The 20854-nt window shown below is 50.1% G+C and overlaps 1 protein-coding gene across 2 annotated transcripts in view; it reads right to left on the bottom strand.

Annotated features, from left to right (window-relative positions):
* Positions 1 to 220: 220 nt before the first annotated feature.
* The window catches only part of Slc28a1 (solute carrier family 28 member 1), a 41144-nt gene continuing 20510 nt past the window's right edge, over positions 221 to 20854 (bottom strand). For both annotated transcript variants that reach the window (XM_055623554.1, XM_055623555.1), the window contains exons 10-18: positions 18997 to 19077; positions 15905 to 16030; positions 8247 to 8377; positions 5214 to 5382; positions 4911 to 5108; positions 2291 to 2372; positions 1600 to 1698; positions 1400 to 1511; positions 221 to 1113 (exon numbers count right to left, since the gene is read on the bottom strand). In XM_055623554.1, coding sequence (XP_055479529.1) covers positions 1041 to 1113; positions 1400 to 1511; positions 1600 to 1698; positions 2291 to 2372; positions 4911 to 5108; positions 5214 to 5382; positions 8247 to 8377; positions 15905 to 16030; positions 18997 to 19077 — 1071 coding nt within the window. In that variant the 3' untranslated portion in view covers positions 221 to 1040. The remainder of the gene's footprint in view (positions 1114 to 1399; positions 1512 to 1599; positions 1699 to 2290; positions 2373 to 4910; positions 5109 to 5213; positions 5383 to 8246; positions 8378 to 15904; positions 16031 to 18996; positions 19078 to 20854) is intronic.

Below are 20854 nucleotides of genomic sequence, written 5' to 3'. Positions count from 1 at the left end.
TGCTGAGTTCCAAGCAAAAAACCAAAATCAAAACCAAACCAAAACAAAACCAACAAAGAAAGTTTTTGAACGGCCAGATGGCTCAGCAGGAAAAGAGCTTCCATGCAAGTCTAAAGACTCAAGTTTGATCCTTAGAACCTATATAAACGTAGAAGAGAGAATGAGCTCTCAAAAGCTGTTCTCTGATCTCCAAGCGTGTAGGGTGGCACACACACACACGTTTTAAAGTCACATTTTATTATTTTCAGTTGGGAGGGGACAGGGCATGTGCCGTGGCACACGTGTAGAGGTCAGGAGTCACCTCCCCTTTCACTGTAGGGGCCCGAGGGACCAGAGTCGGCTCCTCGAGCTTAGCAGCAGATGCCATTACCCACTGAGATCTCCTGGCAGTGCAAGTAAGTTCTCACCCTTCACTTCCACCTCTCGAGGATGGCAGCTGAAGGAGCAGGAGTCACCCTCAGCTACAGAATGAGTTCAAGGCCAGAGTGAGCTACCTGAGACCCCGTCTACAAAACAACAAACCAACAAACAAAAATCCAACAAAACCACAAACCCTATCTAACTTTATCCAGCTCAGCGTTCCAAACAAAGTGGACCTCGGGCTGCCCTGACATCACGCCCAAATGACGCCCTGCAGGCACCAGTCTGGAAGGTGCTCTGGGGACCGAGTGAAGGGAGGTGTTGGAAGGTGTCTCTAGAGACCGACCCAGCAAGTTGGATGCTTGGGAGGGAGCAGGGAGGAGGCTCTGGATAGGTGCACAGGAGGATCCCAAGGAAAGAGGAACAGAGAGGACCAGGATGTTGGCCCGCAGAGGGCCAGGGAGCAGAGCAGACACAGAGTTCACACGGAAGGTCGAGCATGGGGGAGCAGCGATGTGACCAGGGGTGGGAGCCATCTTGTCTTCCTTTTCCTGCTGTCTCCATTCACTGCAGCACCCTTTCCCAACTGTAGGATGGAGGTTGTGATGAGTCCCGTGGTTTCCTCGAGGACACTTTCTGGGATGGATGAGCCCTGGGGGTGGGGAGATGTTCAGTCCCAGCTAGGTGCAGCTCGTGTGATTGTAAAATCGACAGCAGTTGTCCAGTGCCTCTTGGCCGAACTCCAAGCCGGTGCTGAAAAGAAAGCAAAAACCATAGTAGGATGTCCAGGGCACCTCTGTAGCAGTTAGTAGGATCTGCAGCCCTGGGAATGTTGCAGCGCATCTCTGGTCCACCTTTCCTCCTCAGCGTTGGTCCTTAAAGCCTTAAAGCCTTCATTTCTTCCTCCCCTAGTCATTGCTGAGGCAGCCATAGCATTCCCACACTGCCCCCTAGTGCCAAAAGCACGGGGGTACGCGGGTCTTCTGCTCTGTCTCCAGGTTAGCCGCCACCTACAGCCGACAACAACGTGGGCGCTCACCTCTGGAAGACCTGGCGACAGCACTGGTACACCTCGAAGCTGCTGCTGCTGAGGGTCTGGTTCAGAAGAAGTGCACAGTTCACCTCGACGCCCCTGGGCACGTAGAGGACCCCTGTGGAGAGAGCAGCTTGGAGGACCGGTCCAGGGGCCAGCCCTGTCTGTGGGGGGCGGGGCCGAAAGCCCTCTGGACTGGCACTCACCGGCCACACAGGCGTTCACCAGGGACACGAAGGCCCCTGTGATCAGCGCCCGCAGCACAATCTGGGAGAAGTCGCTCCTCCGCTGGGGGACAAGGGAGGCTGCAGGGGAGCAAGAGAGCTTAGGGCCAAGGAAGCCACTCACCCCTCTGCCCACCTCCTCTTTTAGGTGGCAGGAGGGCAGGGGCCCCTTCCTTGTCCTCTGGCCTAGCTCAAAGCATTTGGTGATGTCCCCTTCACTACACCCACTGAAGCAGGAGGAGGGAAAGAGAGCTGATTGTTGTCTTTGTTGTTTTTGTTTTTATGAGCCAGGGTCCCATGTAGTGCAGGCTGGCCTTGAACAGCTGAGCCATTTCCTGGCCTTCTCTTCGCTTCTTCAATACACAGCTTTACTCTGTCTTAAACTAGGCCAGCCTCAAAAGGCTGCCATGCCCATCCGTGCAGAACCACATCCATGGGGGCCCTGCTTCCCTCTGGCTGGCTGTGAGGACACAGTGGGAAACAGGTGAGCCAGAAAACCTCACATTTTGGGGGAGGAAAGTGGGAGAGCAGAAAGGGGAGAGGGGGAGGGTGTCTGTCCTTCACTTACCTATGACTTCACAGCCTTTACTCTACTCCTTGTCTCCATCACCCCCTCCCCACCATCCCTCTGTGACCTCCTGGTTCCTGGCTGCTGCAGAGCCCAGATACTCACTCAGGCCTCCCAGCATGATGCCGATAGAGCTGAAGTTGGCGAATCCACAGAGGGCATATGTCGTCAGGATTTCTGCTCTGACCTGAAAACATAGACGACAAGGAGGCCTCACCGGAGGAGGCCATGAAGCACCCCCTCCAGTTGTCCAAGTCCAGCAAGTGAGAATCATGGGGGTCTCCAAGGCCAAAGCCAAAAAGGAACCTGTGATACTCATTTGCAGACTCATACATACCCCCACTTTCTGTCAGCTCATGCTTTCCTACCCCCAAAACATGAGCCCCTCTCTCTCAGCTGTCCTGCAGCCTGTGTCCTTAGCACCTACCTTTTGTTTCGTGTTTTAGAACAGGCCTAAATAGTCCTAAGCAGTCGTGAAGGCCATGATATCGAGGCTGATCTCCAACTCCCGAGCTTCCTGCTTTTACCTCTGCAGTTACAGACACTACCATGCCCGTCTGTGCGGTGCCAGGGATCGAACCCAGCGCTTCATGCATGCTAGGCAAGCACTCTACCACGTGAGCTATGCCCCCCACCCAACTACCAGTATTTGGAGATGTGATTCAGGTTGGTTCCGTATGCCAAGGGCAATCTGAGGACACCCCTTCTCCCCACTCCGCAGCCTCCTGTTTCTTTCTAGTCACTGCAAATACCTGTAAGCCCAGATCTCAATTTGGGCGGTCAGGCTGCACAGTCGGGCACTGGGAATCCCACCTGCCTGGTTCCCCAGTCTGTTCCCACTGAAATCGGCTTGAGCACGTCAATAGCCTCTTTCAGCTTCAAAGCTCTACCTTTGGAATGTGAGAATTGCAGTGCTTGCCCGGAGAGGCAAGGCCCATGCAGCAGACAGGGAACACCGGGTATACAAAAGGACATTATTCGAAGTGCTTCTCTCCCACCCTGTTCTGAATGGTTGCCTAATTTTCTAGAGAGAAATGTCAGGAGCTAACATGGTCCACTTTGCAAAGAATAACTGGTCGCCACCCACGCCTCACACCACAGATAAAGTTCATTTTAGACCCCTGAGGGGACACGAGATGATGGGCTGTGTGGGACTATAATGGTTTAGCTCCATGTATGGCCCTGAACCTCTGATCCTCCTGCCTCCACCACAGCCGCAGTTTAGGTAGTGCTGGGGATCAGACCCAGGGCTTTGGGCATGCTATTCAAACACCCTTCCAAATGAGCAGATCTTGCTGTTAAACGCAGACTTCCGATGCTGCTGTGTTTCTGGCGGTGACTACAATGGGACACCAGCACACTAGTTAAAAGCTGCTGTCCGTGGGCCTCGCTCGCCCGCCTCTCAGGAAGCTCCCGACCCAGGAGCCAGGGAAATATGCCTTCGGCACATGGAGATACTCGTTTCCATATCATCAAACACAGCCAGCTGAATGACCCAACGGCACAAGACTAGAGAAGATGGTAAGATACTCAAAGCTGGGCCCGTGGGATGGTTCAGCAGGTAAAATGCTGCCGGCAAGCCTGACACCCTAAGTTCACCAACTCCTGCAAATTGTCCTCTGGCCTCCACATGTATGGTATGATATGTGCACTCTCTAAAATAATTGTTATCATATATTTTAAAGATACATGCATTTTGGAGCCAGGCATGATAGCAAACACCTTTCATGCCAGCATTCAGGAGGCAAAGGCCAGCCTGGTCTACAGAGGGAGTTCCAGGACAATCAAGGCGACATGGGAAAACTTTCTCTAAAACCAAACCAACCAACAAACAAAAAGGATAACTAAATTTCAAATGGCATGTGACTCAGTGCTTAGCATGCATGAGGGCCTGGTTCGGTCTCAAGCACTGAAAATAAAAAGCTACATACATCACAGTGATGAGGGCGACCGCTGGCTACGATGTTCTGGGGATAGCAACTGTGTAAATTCTGTCTTAGAAAGGACGAGAGAAGCTGGCCCTGGAGGCTCACACCTGTAATTCCGGAACCCGAAAGGTAGAAGTAGAAGGACCAGGAGGTCAAGGTCATTCTTCCATATATCTTTGGCCAGCCTGGGCTACATGAATCCCTATTCCCAAAACAATACGTGAAAAAGAAGAAAATGGACAAAAAAGCAGTTGTCTGTTGTCTTAGAATAGTGAGATTATAGACATTGTTTGAGTCTCAACATTATGTCATGATTTTGGACTCTTTTGGCAAGGCAAATTTCGTAGAGTTTACATAATTCTGTTCATGGCTGTGCTTTTAGAATAAATGTTAACAAGAAAACCGAGCCCTAGACCATGCACCTTGTATTAGATCAGGGGCTGTGGTGGAGGGTCTCAGAGCTCGCTCATTCTTCTAGCCCACTGGACACTCGCACACACTCCTTTGAGGTAAAGGAGGTGGGAATTATACCCCTGTTTATCAAAAGAGAGGCAAGACACAGGGACCCATCCAAGGCCAAAGCCAGCTATGGCCCACCCAGAACTCAGTCTCGACAAACAAGCCCACAGGGAAGCCCCGATGTTGGAGAGAGCTGACAGCCAAGCCTGTCTGGTATCCCAGGATGGCAGGGTATGGGCGGCTAAGTGTTGTGACAGGCCCAGGGAAACACAGAGCAATTATGCCCAAGGGAATGCTGTGCCATCCCCAAGCTGCCAGGAAGGGATCCGGACACTCACAGAGATCCACTGTTTCTTGTCGCCAAGCCACTCCTCGGCCCCTGCCAGGCGTCGCTGCTTGTATTGGGAAAGCTCTTGATAGGCCACAAACTCATTCAGAAACAGCTTGATGCCCAGCAGCTCAGCCACCACTGGACAGTCATCCCAGGCCACCCCCATCAAGAAGGCCACAGGCCGCAGCACGTAGGAGCAGATGAGCTGAGGATAAAAGGGCAGGAGAATTGGATAGGACAGAGGAGGCCTCTTCTGCAACTCCATCTAGCCTTCCCTGTCCCGAGACCATCCCCTCCACCGTGGCCGCACCTGGAAGCTGAGTCCCTGGATATCCACCATGTCCCCCAGCCAGGAGAGGGCAGCGTTGATGAAGGCCAGGACAGCCAGGAAGGCTATCAGATTGGCAGCAATGTTGGCAACGACCTTCACTGAGATGGCAGCCCCAGAGCTAGCTGCTTCCACAAGGTTCTGAGCGTCTCTGGGATCAATAAGTGTCATTACTGGCATGTTCCCATAAGCAGTAAAGGTCCCCACCTTATAAGTTCAAAAAGGAACTTTGGACAGAGGGCCTCAGAATCAAGGAGGCTTGTTTTCTTTCTGAGACAAGGGGAGAGAAGAACTTTCAAAGACGGGGGGGGGGGGGGGGACCTGCTGATCAAAGAGTGAGAAAATACCCGGGTTTCTGGGATGTGCTGCAGGATAAAAGTTGATAGTTCAGGGTATCTCTGGCCACTTGAAAGCAAGCTGGTCCTAACCAAGTTATATTGTAAATGTAGTATACCCCTCAGAGTTTGAGGACTTGAGAAGACGGAGGAAGAAGGGAAAGAGAGGGAGGGAAAGAAGGAGAGAGGGAAAGAGAGGAAAGTATCTTAGTATCTTAGTTTTGGTTTTATTTGGTTTGGGTTGGGTTTTTTTAGTGGGGAGGGGTTGGGTTTTGTTTGGTTTTGTTTTTATTTTGAGACAGAGTCTCTCTGTGTAGACCTGGCTGTCCTGGAAATCATTACATGGACCAGTTCAAAGACCCGCCTGCCTCCCAATTGCTGAGATTAAAGATCTATACCACCATGTCTGGCCTCTTATATTTTTATTGATCACATGATAAAACGAAAATGTTTTTTTAATATATTAGATTGAGCAAAAGATTTTTATTAAGAACATGTTTCTCCTTATTTTAAAAAAGAGGCCAGAAGACAGACATGAGGACACACACCTTTAATCCCAGCAGACCTCTGTAAGTTTGAGTCCAGCCTGGTCTACACAGTAAGTTCCAAGCCAGCCAGGAAGGGAGACTATGTCCAAACAAAAGAGGTGTTTGCTGCTGATGACCCGAGTCAGATGCTCAGAACCCACATGGCAGAAGCAAAGAACTGACTCCCGCAAGAGCTGGTTGGGACCAGCCTGCTTTCAAGAGCCCAGAGATGCACTGAGCTAGCAACTACTATCTTGTAGGTCAGCCCGGAAACCTGGGTCTCTTCTCTGTGATCAGCAGCCCCCTTTCCCTCTCAGAAAGTAGATAAGGCTTCTGTGACTATCCTGTCACCTCCGCATAAGTGCTATGGCACACATAAACACCCACATATACACAGGAGACATAAAATGCAATAAAAAGATGTCTAAGGGGCTGGAGAGATGGCTCAGAGGTTAAGAGCACCAGCTGTTCTTCCAAAGGTCCTGAGTTCAGTTCCCAGCAACCACATGGTCGTTCACAACCATCTATAATGAGATCTGGTGCCCTCTTCTGGGCACACCCGCAGGCAGAGTACTGCGTGAATAATAAAAATAAACAAATCTTAGAAAATGCAAACTACAGGTTAGAGATATAATTCAACTGGTAGAGTACTAGCCTAGCATGTGCAAAGCTCTGGGTTTGATCCTTGGTACCCTGTAAACTGGGTGTAATGGTACACTCCTGTAATCCCAGCACTCAGGTAGGAAAGGCAGGAGGATCGGCAGCTCAAGGTCATCCTCAGATACATAGTCAGTTGCAGACCAGATGAGATACTCGAGACCTTGTCTCAAATTAAAAAAAAAAGAGAGAAAAGAGAGGGGGGGGAGGGAGGAGTGAAGGAGAAAGAGTTCTAAGGGGAGGGGCTGATGGGGTGGTTTGCAGTCTTTTCAGCTTCTGAGCATGGGGAGTATTGAGACAGGGCCTCTCAGAGCCTGGGCTGGCCTGGAATTTACTCTGTAGTAAGGATGGCCTCGAAGTCCTAACCTTCCCGTCTCCCAGGTGCTGGGATTACCGACAAGGCACAGCACAGCCAGCTGCTTTTCAGCATTTGTAAAGGTCTGGGTGTTAATAATGATGATTCAGACCGAGACACGGGCATGTTAGGAGTTCCTTTTGTCAATGTGAGGCTGCCACCTGGTGGTCAGTGGTCAGACATGCAGAGAAGGTGGCCGGGAACAACATGAGGCCAAGAGGTCAACCATGCTCTGGAACCTTGACCTGGGCCAAAGGGACTGTGGGTTGAAAAGTGGAATCAATGCTCCTTATTCTGTTGTTGCTGTTTTTCTTTGTTTTGCTTTGTTGAGTTCCCTATGCAACCTAAGTTGGCCTTGATCTTGTTACGTAGTCAGGCTGGCATTCAACTCCTCATTTTCCTATATCGATCGCCTCAGCAAGTGTGCTTGGGCTAGAGAGATGGCTCACAGATTAGGGGTAACTGGCTGAGCCGGGTCGTGGTGGCGCATGCCTTTGCTGCCAGCACTCAGGAGGCAGAGGCAGAGAAATCTCTGCGAGTTTGAGGCCAGCCTTATCTACAAAGTGAGTTCCAGGACAGCCAAGACTACACAGAGAAACCCTGTCTTGAAAAACAAACAAATAAACAAAAAGAGTAACTGGCTGAACTTCCAGGGGACCCAAGTTCGATTCCCAACATCCACATGGAGTCTCTCAACCGTCTATAACTCCAGTCCAGGGAATTCTATACCCTCTTCTGGCCTCTTCAAGCACATGGTGTGAATACACAAACACACACAGGCAAATACTCATACACTTTAAATAAATAAATTAGTAATTTTTTTTCTGAAGAGTGCATTTGGGCTCAGTGGTTAAGACTCTGCCAGAGGTCTTGAGTTCAATTCCCAGCAACCACATGGCAGCTCACAGCCATGTCTAATGAGATCTGATTCGCCCTTTGGATGTGCAGGAAGACAGAGAACTCATGTACATAAAATACATGAATAAATAAACCTTTTTTTAAAAGTGTGTGTGTTTTCATGCGAAGCCACACCAAGACAGCAACCAACCGAGAAGGAGCCTGAGCTCCACGGAAGACAGAAATGAGTTAAGGACAGCACTGTCCCCTCCGACCTCTGCCCCCCCACCCCTGCCACACTCACCCGTACGACAGTTTCACTCCATCCTTACTCCGGAACTTGGACTCCTCCACCTCCGGGTAGACCAGCTTGGAGAGGGCCAAAGCGCAAGGGGCCGCCATGACAGAGGCAGCAATTAGGGAGGCAGCATCAATCTGCAAGGGCGACAGAGAGGGTGGGCTAGGGGTGGTAAGAGAGGAGTGATTGCTTAGCACGCATGAGGCCCTGGGTTTGATCTCCAGAACCGCACCACGAGGCGTGGAGGCGCATGCGTGTAATCCGGGCACTCAGGAAGCGGAAACAGGAGGCTCAAGGTCGTCCTCAGCTACCTAGTGAGCTGAAGGTCAGCCTGAGACCCTGTCTCAGAATACAAACAAACAAACAAACAAACAAACAAACAAACAACAGGGGGCTATAAGGGATAGGAAGAAGAAATGTGATGGCGGAGGGACACATTCTTCACCCCATTAGTATGACATCACCGTATTCATGCTGGCATGGTCGCTAATAACCCCTTTTATGTCCAGAGGATCTTGCAGTACTTCTGCAAGGGTGTGTGAGATGGCTGAGCTGGTCAAGGGGGCTTGCTGTTAAGCCTGGCCACCTGAGTTCAATCCCTGGGACCAATATGGTAGGAGAGAACTGACTCCTACCAGCTGTCCTCTTGCACACACATACACATACATACGCACAAATGAGTCACAAATAAAAGTTAACAGAAAAGAGTGGTCCTTAAAAAAAAAAAAGAACTTCTCTAAGGTAGGCAGAACAAGTAATGCTACCCGCATCTGCAGGCAAGGAAAGGGTGCCCCAGACGATCAGCTAGGACTTGCTCACAATAAAGGAAGAAGAATTAAAACCCAACATGGCCTTTGGCTCCAATTTCACAGGCCCTCCTCCTCACCCTGGCTGTCTCTCTGACTACTGATCTCCACTGTTGGGGAGTTTGTGGCGGATTCAGTCAACGCACCAGAAGTGAGAGATGGGATGGATGAAATGGATAGCCCATCCCCCCCCCCCAGTGTGGCTCTGTGTAGCTCAGGTGGAGTAGTGTAACCCCGATATTTGATCTTTGAATACTTAGGACGACAAGGAGTTCACTACTTCCAAGCAGCCAGTCACAGTCAGTCCTCTATTAGGGAACTCTTTTTCAGGGAGTCGGCCTACTTCAATAGCCCTGGAGGCAGTGGGGCTGTCTCTGGGAATCACACTGTACAAGTACTCCAACAGGATGGCAAAACAACACCAATTCTGAGGGGGTGGGATGCTTCTAAAGCACATACCTCACTGCTCCAGGGACAGATGGGACAATCTTCCCTCTGCGGCACTATTCGCCAGACTGTGAAAGCCAAATCAACTCAACCATCTAACGAAGGGTGAGCAAATGGCCTTTTCCTTTTTTTAAGATTTGTTTATTTATTCCGTGGGAATGGGCGTTTGGCCTACCTGTGCTCGTAGGCATCCTATGTGCCCAGTGCCTGAGAAGGCCAGCAAGGGGCCTCAGATCTCCTGAAACTGGAGTTGGAGATGCCTATGAGCTGCCACTTGGATGCTGGAAATGGAACGTGCGTTCTCGGTGAGGGCAACCAGTGCTCCTGCCCGGTGAGCCATCGCTCCACCCTAGAGAGAAGTCCAGGGAAAAGCCCCTCAAATTGTCGGCACACTGCCTGTCTCTGGTGAGCTGGGTTTGGAGTAATTTTCTTTCTTGGTGCTTCTTTTTTTTTTTTTTTTTGGTATCTTTCAACTCCGTATCATTTTTATAAACAGAAAAGTAAAATAGGTCTCTTCTCCTTCAATTTTGTGGTAAGCCAACAGCAGTTAAGAAGAAAAAGAAGGTGTCTGGGATGCGGCTCAGCGGGCAGAGTCTAGAGGCTTGTCTAGCCTGTTCCATCCCCAGAACCACAGGAACTGGGAGCTGTGGTACAGCCCTGTGATTCGAGCGCTCTGGAGGCAAAGATGGAAGAATCGAAAGTTCTCGGTCATTCCTGGTTATGTAGTGGGTTCGAGGCCAGCCTAGACACCTGAGATCCTGCTTTTAAAGGGTGGGTAGCTGGTGCTGGAGAGACGCCTCCACAGTGACACATACTTACTGCTTTTGCAGAGGACCTGAGTCCAGTTCCCAGCCCCTCAACAGACAGCTTGAAACAGATGCCCTCTTCTGGCCATGGTGGCACATGCCTTTAGTCCCAGTAGAGGCAGGCAGATCTCTGTGAGTTCAAGACCAGCCTGGCCTATATTGAAAATTCCAGGCTAATGTCAGAGCTACACAGTGAACCCCTGTCTCAAAAGAGGCAGCGGAGAGAGGAGCAAAGGAGGAAGGTGAGTTTACATAGGCCCAAGCTAATAAAGCAGAGGGCCAGAAGCTCCCGGGGAACAGCCAGGAAGTACGGGGGCTGAAGGAGGCCTGAACATCTTCAGGCCCTGAAATCCTTCTTCTTTTTTCTAAACCCCACTTGTTTCTCCTTACTCAGAAGCAGAAACCACTCAGGGCGCAGAAATGAAGTGGCCCTCTCAAAGGATCAGTAAGCAGCTCGGTCCTCAACTGGTACAATCCACAGCAGGGAGGGAGCGGCCTGCAACCAGCGGGCTAACCCATCAACACTGAGGACAATGAGAGGGAAAGCCGGGTCGGAAAAACTAGGTCACTGGGACACACCTGCAAGGGAACGTCGTGTGCCCAGACTCTTCCTCTTTGTCTTTCTGCGTCCTTGGCTGCCAAGAGGTTACGCCCTCTCTGTTGTAACGATCCATCTAGGCACAAGCCCACAGTCTAAAGGCGTGATAATAACTAAAACAAATCTCCATTCTCAAGCGTTTCTCTGGGGTGCTTTATCTTAGTAACAGGAAGCTCATGCCATGAAAACAGGCCAGCAGGAGCCCCAACTCCTCTTCCCTGTCGCAAGCAGAGATGGTAGGCCCAGGACCCTGACCCTTTCTGGATAAGGGGCAGTTTGGGTGGGTGCCCTCTTTGAACTTTCAGGGCGTCACCTGTCTCCTCTTTGGCTGCCCAGCTCCAGTGTGTGGGCAGTACCACACCTGGAGTCTGAGGGCTTCTCTGCCTCCTAGTCTGGACCCTGACATCTTTCTTGAGCTTAAAGAGTGCACCAAGTTTGTAAGCTTGGATCTTAAGTGTGGGACCCACATTCTAGAGCCATTGTGGCCACAGCCTCAAATCACACAGCAGCCATTCCTGCTCTTCATAGAAAGGTGGAGTCCGGCGTTCGGGCAGAGAAGCCAGCGCTGGTCATCCCACACCAGCCTACTGTGGCCCCTCTGTACCTCCCTCAGCCCTGCCTCAAGAATGTCTTCCCTCCCAGCACCCCCAGGTCCCTTTCTACCCTCTGGAAACAGAGGACAAGAGCACATCACCTTTCAGAAAGGTGTTTAGAGAGAAAGGAAATAGAAGAGCCAGTCACAGGGTAGGTTTCTGATCTTACTATGGCCACTTTTTCAGCACCGTGCTAAGTGGTGTCTGCCATCTTCAGTCCATCTACTGCAGCCAGTGTACATCTGCCCGTTTTACAGATGTTGAAACTAAGGAACAGAGTCACTCTGCCCACTCAGGGTCTTGCAGACCCTGTTCCACCCGGGGACAATTCAATAAGAAACGTGAGTGGCCAATTCCTGGCTGAGCTTGGGTTCAGAGACCCCTGCACCGAGAGACTGGTTTGTTTGGATTTCCAGTGAAAGCTGCTGTCTATTCTAGAACCTTTGGAACATCAGCAGAGTTGGAAATGTATGTGGAGGTCACAACAAAATGGTTCAGTCAAGGGGCACCTGTGACGAAAGAGAAGGCCTAAGCTGGCACTGTCCAATATAGTCACAACAGAGACCATATTTATAATTTCAGATAGGGTGGTGTGTAGCTCAGGCTAACCTCCGAGTTATGGCAACCTCAAATCTGTGATCTTTCTCCTCTTCCTCCCAGCTGCTGAGCCTATGAGACATGTGACACCACACAGAAACGCACCAATACACTTACTGTGCCCAGAAGCCACATTCTTAAAAGTGCAGAGAAAGCCAGGCCTCAGGGTATAAGTCTGTAACGCTAACTATCTGGGCGGCTAAGGCAAGAGGTCCCCAGTTCAAGGCTAGTCTAAGTAATGTAGTGAGACATTAAAAAAAAAAATTAAAAATAGGGACCTTAGCTCAGTGGTACAGCACTTGCCTACCATTTGGAATTAAGGCTCTGGGTCTGTTCTCTAACACTGAAGAAAGAATAAAAGAGGAGGAGAGAGAGGTCTACTTAATTTTTAGTGTGTTTTCATTAACCCAACATAGTTCCAAAATTTTTTCTTTCTACCCACATTGATAACATAAACTTATTTAATAAAATATCCTAATTTTTTTTTTTTCTGTGCAAATCCCCCCCACCACCTCATTTTGAACCGGCACGTTTCAAGTGCACAGTAGCTCACGGCTACTGTGTCAGATACCCGCAATAGGAAGGCTGTGGGGGAAAGGGTCAGGGCTGCGCCGCAAAGAGAAATCTGTGAGCTGAGGGGAGATGGCTCAGCAGGTGAAAGCTTGTGTTCAATCCCAGCACCCACTGGGAAAGAAGAGAACTGACTCCTCCCAGCACGAGCATGCCTTTGACATGCGGGCCCCCTGGGCTCATACACAAACAGGAGTAGAAATTTTACAGATAATAAAGGATCTGAGGCCTGGGAGTGTAGCTCAATGACTTGCCTGGCATATGTGGGGTCCTGAGTTTGAAACGCAGTTGTACAAAACAAAAAACAAAACAAAGAAGCTGGGAGTCTCCCTGGGAAAGAGCTGAGAGAATGGGCAGGAGGGCAGCCAGGCAGTGACAGCTACGGGCCGGTGGGGGCAGAAGAGAGCTTCCCCGAAGCCAGAGGTGGGAGGGGTAGAGCGGGAAGAACGGGGAGAGGGAGGTCTGTCTGTGAGGCGCTCTCCCAGACCTTGCTGCAATTGCACCCTGGGGCTTTCACCTTGGAGCCCTGGAGCAGCCTCGGCACATCCTATAGGGCTACAGAGAAGAGGTGTCAGGTTGTCAGCTGGGAGGAAAACGTCCCCCGGGGGCCAGACCTGGACTCACGACTGAAAAAGAGAAGGAAGAGGCTGAGTTTTAAGCCAGATGGTGTAAAAGGGACAGAGGTCCTCTGATATTGATGGTCTCTGGCTTACAGGCTCAAACGAGTAATTTTTACGTCAAGGTGCTATTAAAGTGATAAGCATTCTGCAGAAACTGCACTTGGCATTTTGAGTTGTGATCTTTCCCAGGCTAGCCAACGGCAGTGGGATGCTTTCTTGCAAGGCTGGTGGCGGCAGCCAGCCAAGCCTCAGAGCCAGGTCTGCCCCACGGGGCAGGAGAAGGCTTGTGTACTGTCTATGACGGAGCTGGTTAGACATACTCCATGTATTTTCAACCTATGTGTTATAGATGAGTTTACTGAACATAGCCCCACTGTGTGTCCAATACAGCCTACCGTTTTCTTTTAATTTTGTTTTAAATGGGTTTTTTTTTTTTTTTTTTTTTTTTTTTTCTATGTGACCATGACTGGCCTTGAACCTTTGATTCTTCTGCCTCAGCTTCTGGAGTGCTGAGGTCACTCGTGGTGACAGGTGTGTGTTTTATTCTGTTTTTTTTTTTTTTTTTTTTTTTTTTTTTAACGCAGGGTTTTTCTGTGTATCTCTGGCTGTCCTAGAACTCACTCTGTAGATCAGGCTGGCTTTGAACTCAGAGATCTGCCTGCTTCTGTCTCCCAAGCGCTGGGATAAAAGGTGTGCGCCACTACAGCCTGGCTTTATTTTATGTTTTTCAGGTCTTTCCAGATGGTAGTCAAGCACTATTTGTGAGCTACAGCCCTTGCCTTTTAAGTCCTAGTTAATGAACGGGTCTCTGCAAAGCTCATGTGGCTAGAAAGAACACAGGGACGATTCTTAAGACTGACGGCAAGGCCCTGAGCAGAGACATTTAGAGACCTTAGGGGGTGAAAGCAGTGTGTCTAATATGTCACTGTGGGAACAGTTCCACCAACAAAGTTTGGGGTTTCCACTTTTGTCCGTCCCCCCCCCCCCCCGCCTTTGTTTGACTTTTGAGGCAGGATAGCCTTCAGCTCTATGTATAGTTAATGACCCAGGACTTCTGATCCTCCTGCCTGTACCTCCCAAAGGCTAGGGCTGCAGCTCTTTTAAAAAGAAATTGTGTGTGTGTCCCAAGTGCGTGGACATGCCCACCCACGTGGGAGGCAAAGGGCGACTTTCAGGAGTTGCTTCTCTCCTTCCAGCATGGAACTCTGGGTATTGCCCTCAACTCCATGCAGGTTTGGCAGCAGTTGCTCTCCCTGCTGCACTGTCTTGCCCACCTGGGTTTTGTTCTTGTTTTGACAGCATCTTGCTACGTGGCCCAGGTGGTCCTTGAACTCAAGTTCTTCCTGCATTGGCCTCTAATTGCTGGACCATCTCTTAGCCTGCTGTTTGACAGCTTTGATTGACATCCTGATCCTACTTCACAAATGCTACTTCACAGGGATGGAGGCCTGGACCACCACCAGTTTAGTATGTAAGCTTTAAAAAACCAAAAATCCAAAACAAACAAACAAACAAACAAAACAAAACAACAACGACAAAAACATGCATTCATGAGGCTGGGACACAGACACAGCTTGGTTTGTGGACTGTTCGCCTGGTGTTCTTGAGGCCCTGTATCCAAATTACAGCATCACATAAGCCACGTCTGGAGGTGTAATCCCAAACCTTGGGATAACACAGGAGTCCACCAACCTAGACTACACAGGGAATCCCTGCCTTAAAAACAGTTGAGCATTGTAGTGAGAAATTTTAATTGCAGCTCTTGGAAGGCAAAGGCAGGGGGGTCTCTGTGAGCTCAAGGCCAGCCTGGTCTGTGTAGAGAGTTCCAGGACAGTCAGGACTACAACAGAGAGACCCTAGCTCAAAACAAACAAACAAAACACCAAACCACGCTGGGCATGGTGGCACATACTTTTAGCCACAGCACTGGGGGAGCTGAGGCAGGCAGATCTCTATGAGTTTGAGGCCAGGCTCCATAGTGACCCCCAGGTTATCCAAGGCTACACACTGAGACCCTGTCTCAAACAACAACAACAAAAACAATAAACACCACAACAAATACTTCATTCACTCCTGTAACAACCAAAGGTATCTTTGATAGTTACCACAGAAAAAAAAAATAAACAAACTGAAGCTTTGCATGCGAAAGCACAGACAGGCACCTAGCGTTTCACAGAGCATTCTCTGTGGCAGTCAAAATTTCTTCTCTGCCCATGTTGTATTGTGAGTTAGGGGCCCGATTCACACCACTGGACTGGCCCGGGAAAGGAGAACCTCATTTAGGAGGGCAGATCTCCAGGGATAGCCTAGATGTGGGACCAGAGAGAAGTGAGCTGCATTTTGGAGTCAGATGGATCCTGGCTTTGACCATTAATTTATTCTCTGAGCCTCAGTTTGCTTATCTATAAAATGGGGATGTTAAATCGCCTGAGCTTAGTAAAGGGAATTCTGGGAATCTGCCCCAGTGACCACGTGTGATGCCCAAGCAGGTCTGCCTTGCTCAGGAAAAGCTGGGCTCTCGGACAGAGAGGGGAACCCCATGGCAGCCGTGACTGGGAGCAGGCAGAGCTTCCAGAAAGGCAATTTCAGGGATTTGGCATAGCCAAGCGGAGAAAGGTTCTACCTACCCCAAAAGAGATGTAGGCGCCCAGGAGGCTGCCGGCAATAGTGGCATAGCCTCCAGTCATGACAACGTGAACTTCAGAGAGGGTCATGTCTGCCAGGTAGGGCCGGATCAGCAGAGGAGCTTCAGTCTACAAACAAGTCAGACAGCAGACAGTGAGCTGTGGCGGCTGGGCGTTCTTCTCACCGCCCCTGCTCTGGGAGTGGTGGTCACAGTGTCGGAAGGAGCATCTCAGAGGAGGAAACAGAAGGGTGGCTTCCTGTTCAGCCGAGCCCCTCTGGATCTCATTGTCCTCCCACCTCTGGGACAGGACCTCCATCCCACACTCCCTGGTTGACAGTGCTCCCTGTGTTGATACATACCATGAGCCTCAAACCCAGGCGCCTCCCCTCACTGCTTACTACCAGAGACAGAAAGGAGCCTCATTTTCCAGAGGGGCAAACAGAGGCTTGGGAGGGGAAACAAGCCTGAACCTCTAATGAGGCCAGATGTACCACCAAGGAAGGAACTGGGCATGCAGTAGTGGTTTGCTTTGGGGCCTGTGGAGGAAGTCTGGGCCAGTCTTTGTTTGTCTGGTCTAGCTACAGGGCCCCTGGCATTCTCGGTACTGCTCTGCAGGATAGGGAGATGGGAGTGTGATGGTGGATCTTTGCCGTCAACGTGACTGGATTTACAGTCACCACAGGAACACACCTCTTGGTGCATCTGTAAGGGAGCTGTCACACAAAGAGGTCTAACTGATGAAGGACGATCCACCTATCCTGAATATGGAAGGCACCATCTCGTAGGCTGGGGCCCCAGAATAAAAAGTAGAAAGAAAGCCGAGCACCAGCATTTGCCTCTCTCCCCTCACACGCACAGTGCCGAGCCTTCTCTGCCATGAGAGACTGTACCTCTAAACTGTGAGTTAAAACAAACATCGTCTTCCTTCTTTAAGAGACAAGAAAGGTAAGCAAAACAGACAGAACAAAGGCCCTGGAACAGGAATGAGACTGACCAAGTTTGAGAAATGCTGAGGAGGAAGAAACATCTGTCACAGAGCGCTGTGTGTGGGGACTAGTTTGACATGGAGGCAGAAGAGGGCAGATGGGCTCTGGGGAGGAAGTTCACTTGTTTGGGTAGGGCATGGCATGGTGTGTGTGTGTGTGTGTGTGTGTGTGTGTGTGTGTGTGTGTGTGTGTGAGATGAGGGTGGAACCTCTCTGGGTTTGCCCATGTTAGGCAAGCATTCTACCACTGGGTCACACCCCCAGCTTCTCATATGTGTTTTTGAAGCGTTACTCAGGCATATGCCTAAGGATGGATGCCAGGAGTGAGGATGGAAGCAGGGAGAACGGGCAGTGGGTGCAGTGATCCAGCAGACTGGCAACATGGCTCACAGCAAGGGAGAAGGGCGGGACCAGTGCCGGATGGATGCAGAAACAGAGCTGAGAGACTTGGAACCAGATGGGATGTATGGGCAGAGCAGCACGAGGAAGGCTATATGGCTGAGTTGTCTGCATCTCCTGGGAGATGCCACTGCCTCCTCTAACCCTCAGAAATGTGCAGCTGTGCCAAGGGAGGGAGTCCAGGTCCTATTTGGTGAACCTGAGACATCACTGAGTTATTAAGCTGGAATGGGGATGGTAAGAAACACGTCAGACCATCAGTCCAGAATTTGGGGAGGAAGGATGAGCTCAGGGCTCCAGAGCAGGGCACAGCCACAGCATTTACAGCCCTGCAGCTGTTATAAGACTGTGGAGAGGGAGTATGGGCTGCAGTGGCCCCAGCAGTCCTTGTTTATGGACGATGTCAGCAAACCTCGAAGGCTCGTTACTCCATCCTTCCCTTTGATGGCGATGAAGCAAGCCCAAGGTCTAGAGCAGTTGGACCTACGACTTAGACACACTAATGTGCTTTGGGAGCTCTTTATGACAACCAGTATTACATCCGCTACTGTTTATGTTTCTCCACGGAAACAGGCTGCATCTCCAAGCTTTCATAATAGGTAGGCTTCCGTAGTTTGGATCTTCCTCCTCTTGGGCCTCAGTATAAACATCTTGTTTGTTTGTTTGTTTGAGACAGGGTTTCTCAGTGTAGCCTTGGCTGTCCTGGAACTCGCTCTGTAGACCAGGCTGGCCTCTAACTCACAGAGATCCAACTGTCTCTGCCTCCTGAGTGCTGGGATAAAAGGCGTGTGCCACAGCGAGCGGCTCAGTGTGAATATCTTAAAGAGGTTTGGATGGTAGCTCACACCTGTCATGGGAACAGTCGAGAGATGGAGGCAGGAGGATCAACTGAAAGCCAATTGAGAGAGACTCCCTCTCTCTCAAAACAATGACAACAAAAGCTGAGAGAGAGCTGGGTATGATGGCATAAGCCCTTAATCCCAGCACTCAGGAGGCAAAGGCAGACAGATCTCTGTGAGTTTAAGGCCACCCTGGTCTACACATTGAGTCCGAAACAGCCAGAGCTTTGTCACACAGAAAAACCCTGTCTCAAAAAACAAACAAAAAAGCCAAGAAGACAGAGACAGAAAGAAAGAGACAGAGGTGGGTTATTTTGCAAGCTGTTTCACCTACAACACCAAACATGCAAACTATAAAACCCTTTGAAATTAATGTGTTTGCACCATAACAAAAAACAGGCGGCTATCTTCTGAACATTCCTAAACTACCCAGTGGAATAAGGAGTCACTTGGCGAGGGTGTCTCTTGGGGACTCACTGGCTGCCACAGTCTCCTTGGAAAGGTCAGGCCTGAAGAGAGTCAGGAGTCCTGGTGCCTTCAGAAACAGTTATTTTCAAAAGTACATTTCAGACAGAGGGAAACTAACCGTGCCTTCACTTATCCCCGAGGGATCTTGGCCAAACCATTCAGATTGCCCAAGGCCTCAGCTTCCCCATCTGAGGCCTACGCGTATCTAAGCTGATGGCAAAAGCCTAGGCTGAAGGGGCAGAGGTGCCAAACAGGCCATGTCTGGGTTTGGTATGGCACAGCAGGGCATGCGGCCACCAGATGGAGCATCCCCTGGGCATCAGGCTTCGAAGACCGCGGGGACAGGCTCAAATGGCTCTCCCTGCCCCCCTCCAGTCTCTTCAGGGTAGCTGCAGTACCCACCTGGCTCACAAAGATGTTTCCTGCCACACTCAGGGTCTCAGTGGCTGAGGTGCCCATGGTGACCTGCATCAGCCAGGCAATCTGGAAAAAGCCAGAGCACTCATGAGCGGACGCCATCAAGCCCAGTCAGAAGGCGTTGGCAGTGAAGGCGACTTAAAAGTTTTCCTTCCGGCCCAGGGCCCTCTGTGGTTTGAATGGCCTGCCCGAAACTCACATCGAAACTTAATTAGCATTGGGACAGTGTTAAGAGGCGATCAGGGGCACTGGGGAGATGGCTCCATTAGTCACGTACAGAGCACCAGCACCTGTAACCCCAGCGCTGGGGAGGCTGGGACAGGGGATCCCTGGGGCTTGCTGGCCAGCCAGTCTAGCCAAATCAGTGAGCTCCAGGTTCTGTGAGAGATCCTATCAGAGAATGAGGTGGAATGTCAGCTAGCTAGACCATCAGGCGAAGGCAATTGTCGCCTGATGAGCCCCAGGACCCACACAGTGGAAAGAGAAGCAACTTTTTACAAGTTGTCCTGTGACTGCTACACAAGTCTGTAGGATACATAACACACACAGAGAGATGTGTGTGATGTGTGTATGTGTGTGTGTATTTGTTTGTTTTACGTGTATGTGTCTGCAGGTGCCTGAGGCTTGGAGAAAAAGACATCTGATCCCCTGGAGCTAGAGTTACTGGGAGTTGTAAGCTAGCAAGGTGAATACTGGCAACCCAACCATGTCCTCTGCATGGACAGTACATGTTCTTAACTGCTGAGCCATCTTTCCAGCCCCTAGATAAATAATTAAAACAAAACAAAACAAAAAAGAAAAAAATCTGTTAGCTGGGCCTGATGGCACACACATTTTTAATCCAACACTCAGGAAGTAGAGGCAGGCACATCTCTGTGAGTCTGAGGCCAGTCTGATTTACAGAGTTCCAAGGCAGCCAGAGCTACATAATAAGACCCTGTCTAAAAAAAAAAAAAAAAAAAAAGTTTAAATTCATTCACCATAGTGCCTAACTTTCCTCAGTTACTCCGCTAGAGGACTTCCTTTCCTTTTCCAAGTTAACAGCTGGTGACATGCCAGGGTCTAGAGTTCAGCGGCAAAGGGTTTGAGACACACTGTACTAGAACGTTCTTCTCTGGAATGTTTCTGCGCTGCCGCCGCCTCTCAGCCTGTCCTTGGCCAGGCTCTGTTTGGAATTAGCCTTCCCTCCTCTCTTCCTCTTGTCCAGGCCCATCATTCTCTGACTCCAGCCCTGCAGTAGAAGGTGTGGGTTCAAGCCCTTGCACTTCTCTGCCTGCAGCACCATCTGTCCAAGCCCATGGTCAAACACATTCTCCGGATCCAGGGACAGTCAGTCACCTCTTCTGGATTCTGCAGGGCGTGCTCTGAACACAGCCGTGGGTCACTTTTCATTCTTGTTATCCAAAGGTGCTGATTTATTCTGAGCTCTGTCGGCTAAAACCTCAGCATCTTTTGCCAGGTCTGATGCTGTCTCCTACATCCCAGTTTTACGCTGAATTTATAAACCTAAATGCGCTTGGACTGTCAAGATGGCGTAGCAGGTGAAGGTGCCCAACCTGAGCTGGATCCCCAGGTCCCACAAGGCAGAAGGAGACCCCTGCAAGAGGTATTCCGACCTCCACATGTACATCACTCCATAAACTAGTGAATAAACAAATGTAATAGTCTCTCTATCGCTCCCTTTCTTTTCTTGAGACAGGATTTCTCTGTGTAGCCCTGGCTGTCCTGGAACTCACTCAGAGACAGGCAGAGATCTGCCTGTCTCTGCCTCCTGAGTGCTGGGATTAAAGATGTATGCCACCACTTTTTTTTTTTTTTTTTTTTTTTTTTTTTTTTTTTTTTT

Source organism: Psammomys obesus, unplaced genomic scaffold, assembly GCF_907164565.1.
Source record: "Psammomys obesus unplaced genomic scaffold, mPsaObe1.curated_primary_1811, whole genome shotgun sequence".
Taxonomy (NCBI): Eukaryota; Metazoa; Chordata; class Mammalia; order Rodentia; family Muridae; genus Psammomys; species Psammomys obesus.
This window is presented reverse-complemented; position numbering and strand designations above follow the sequence as displayed.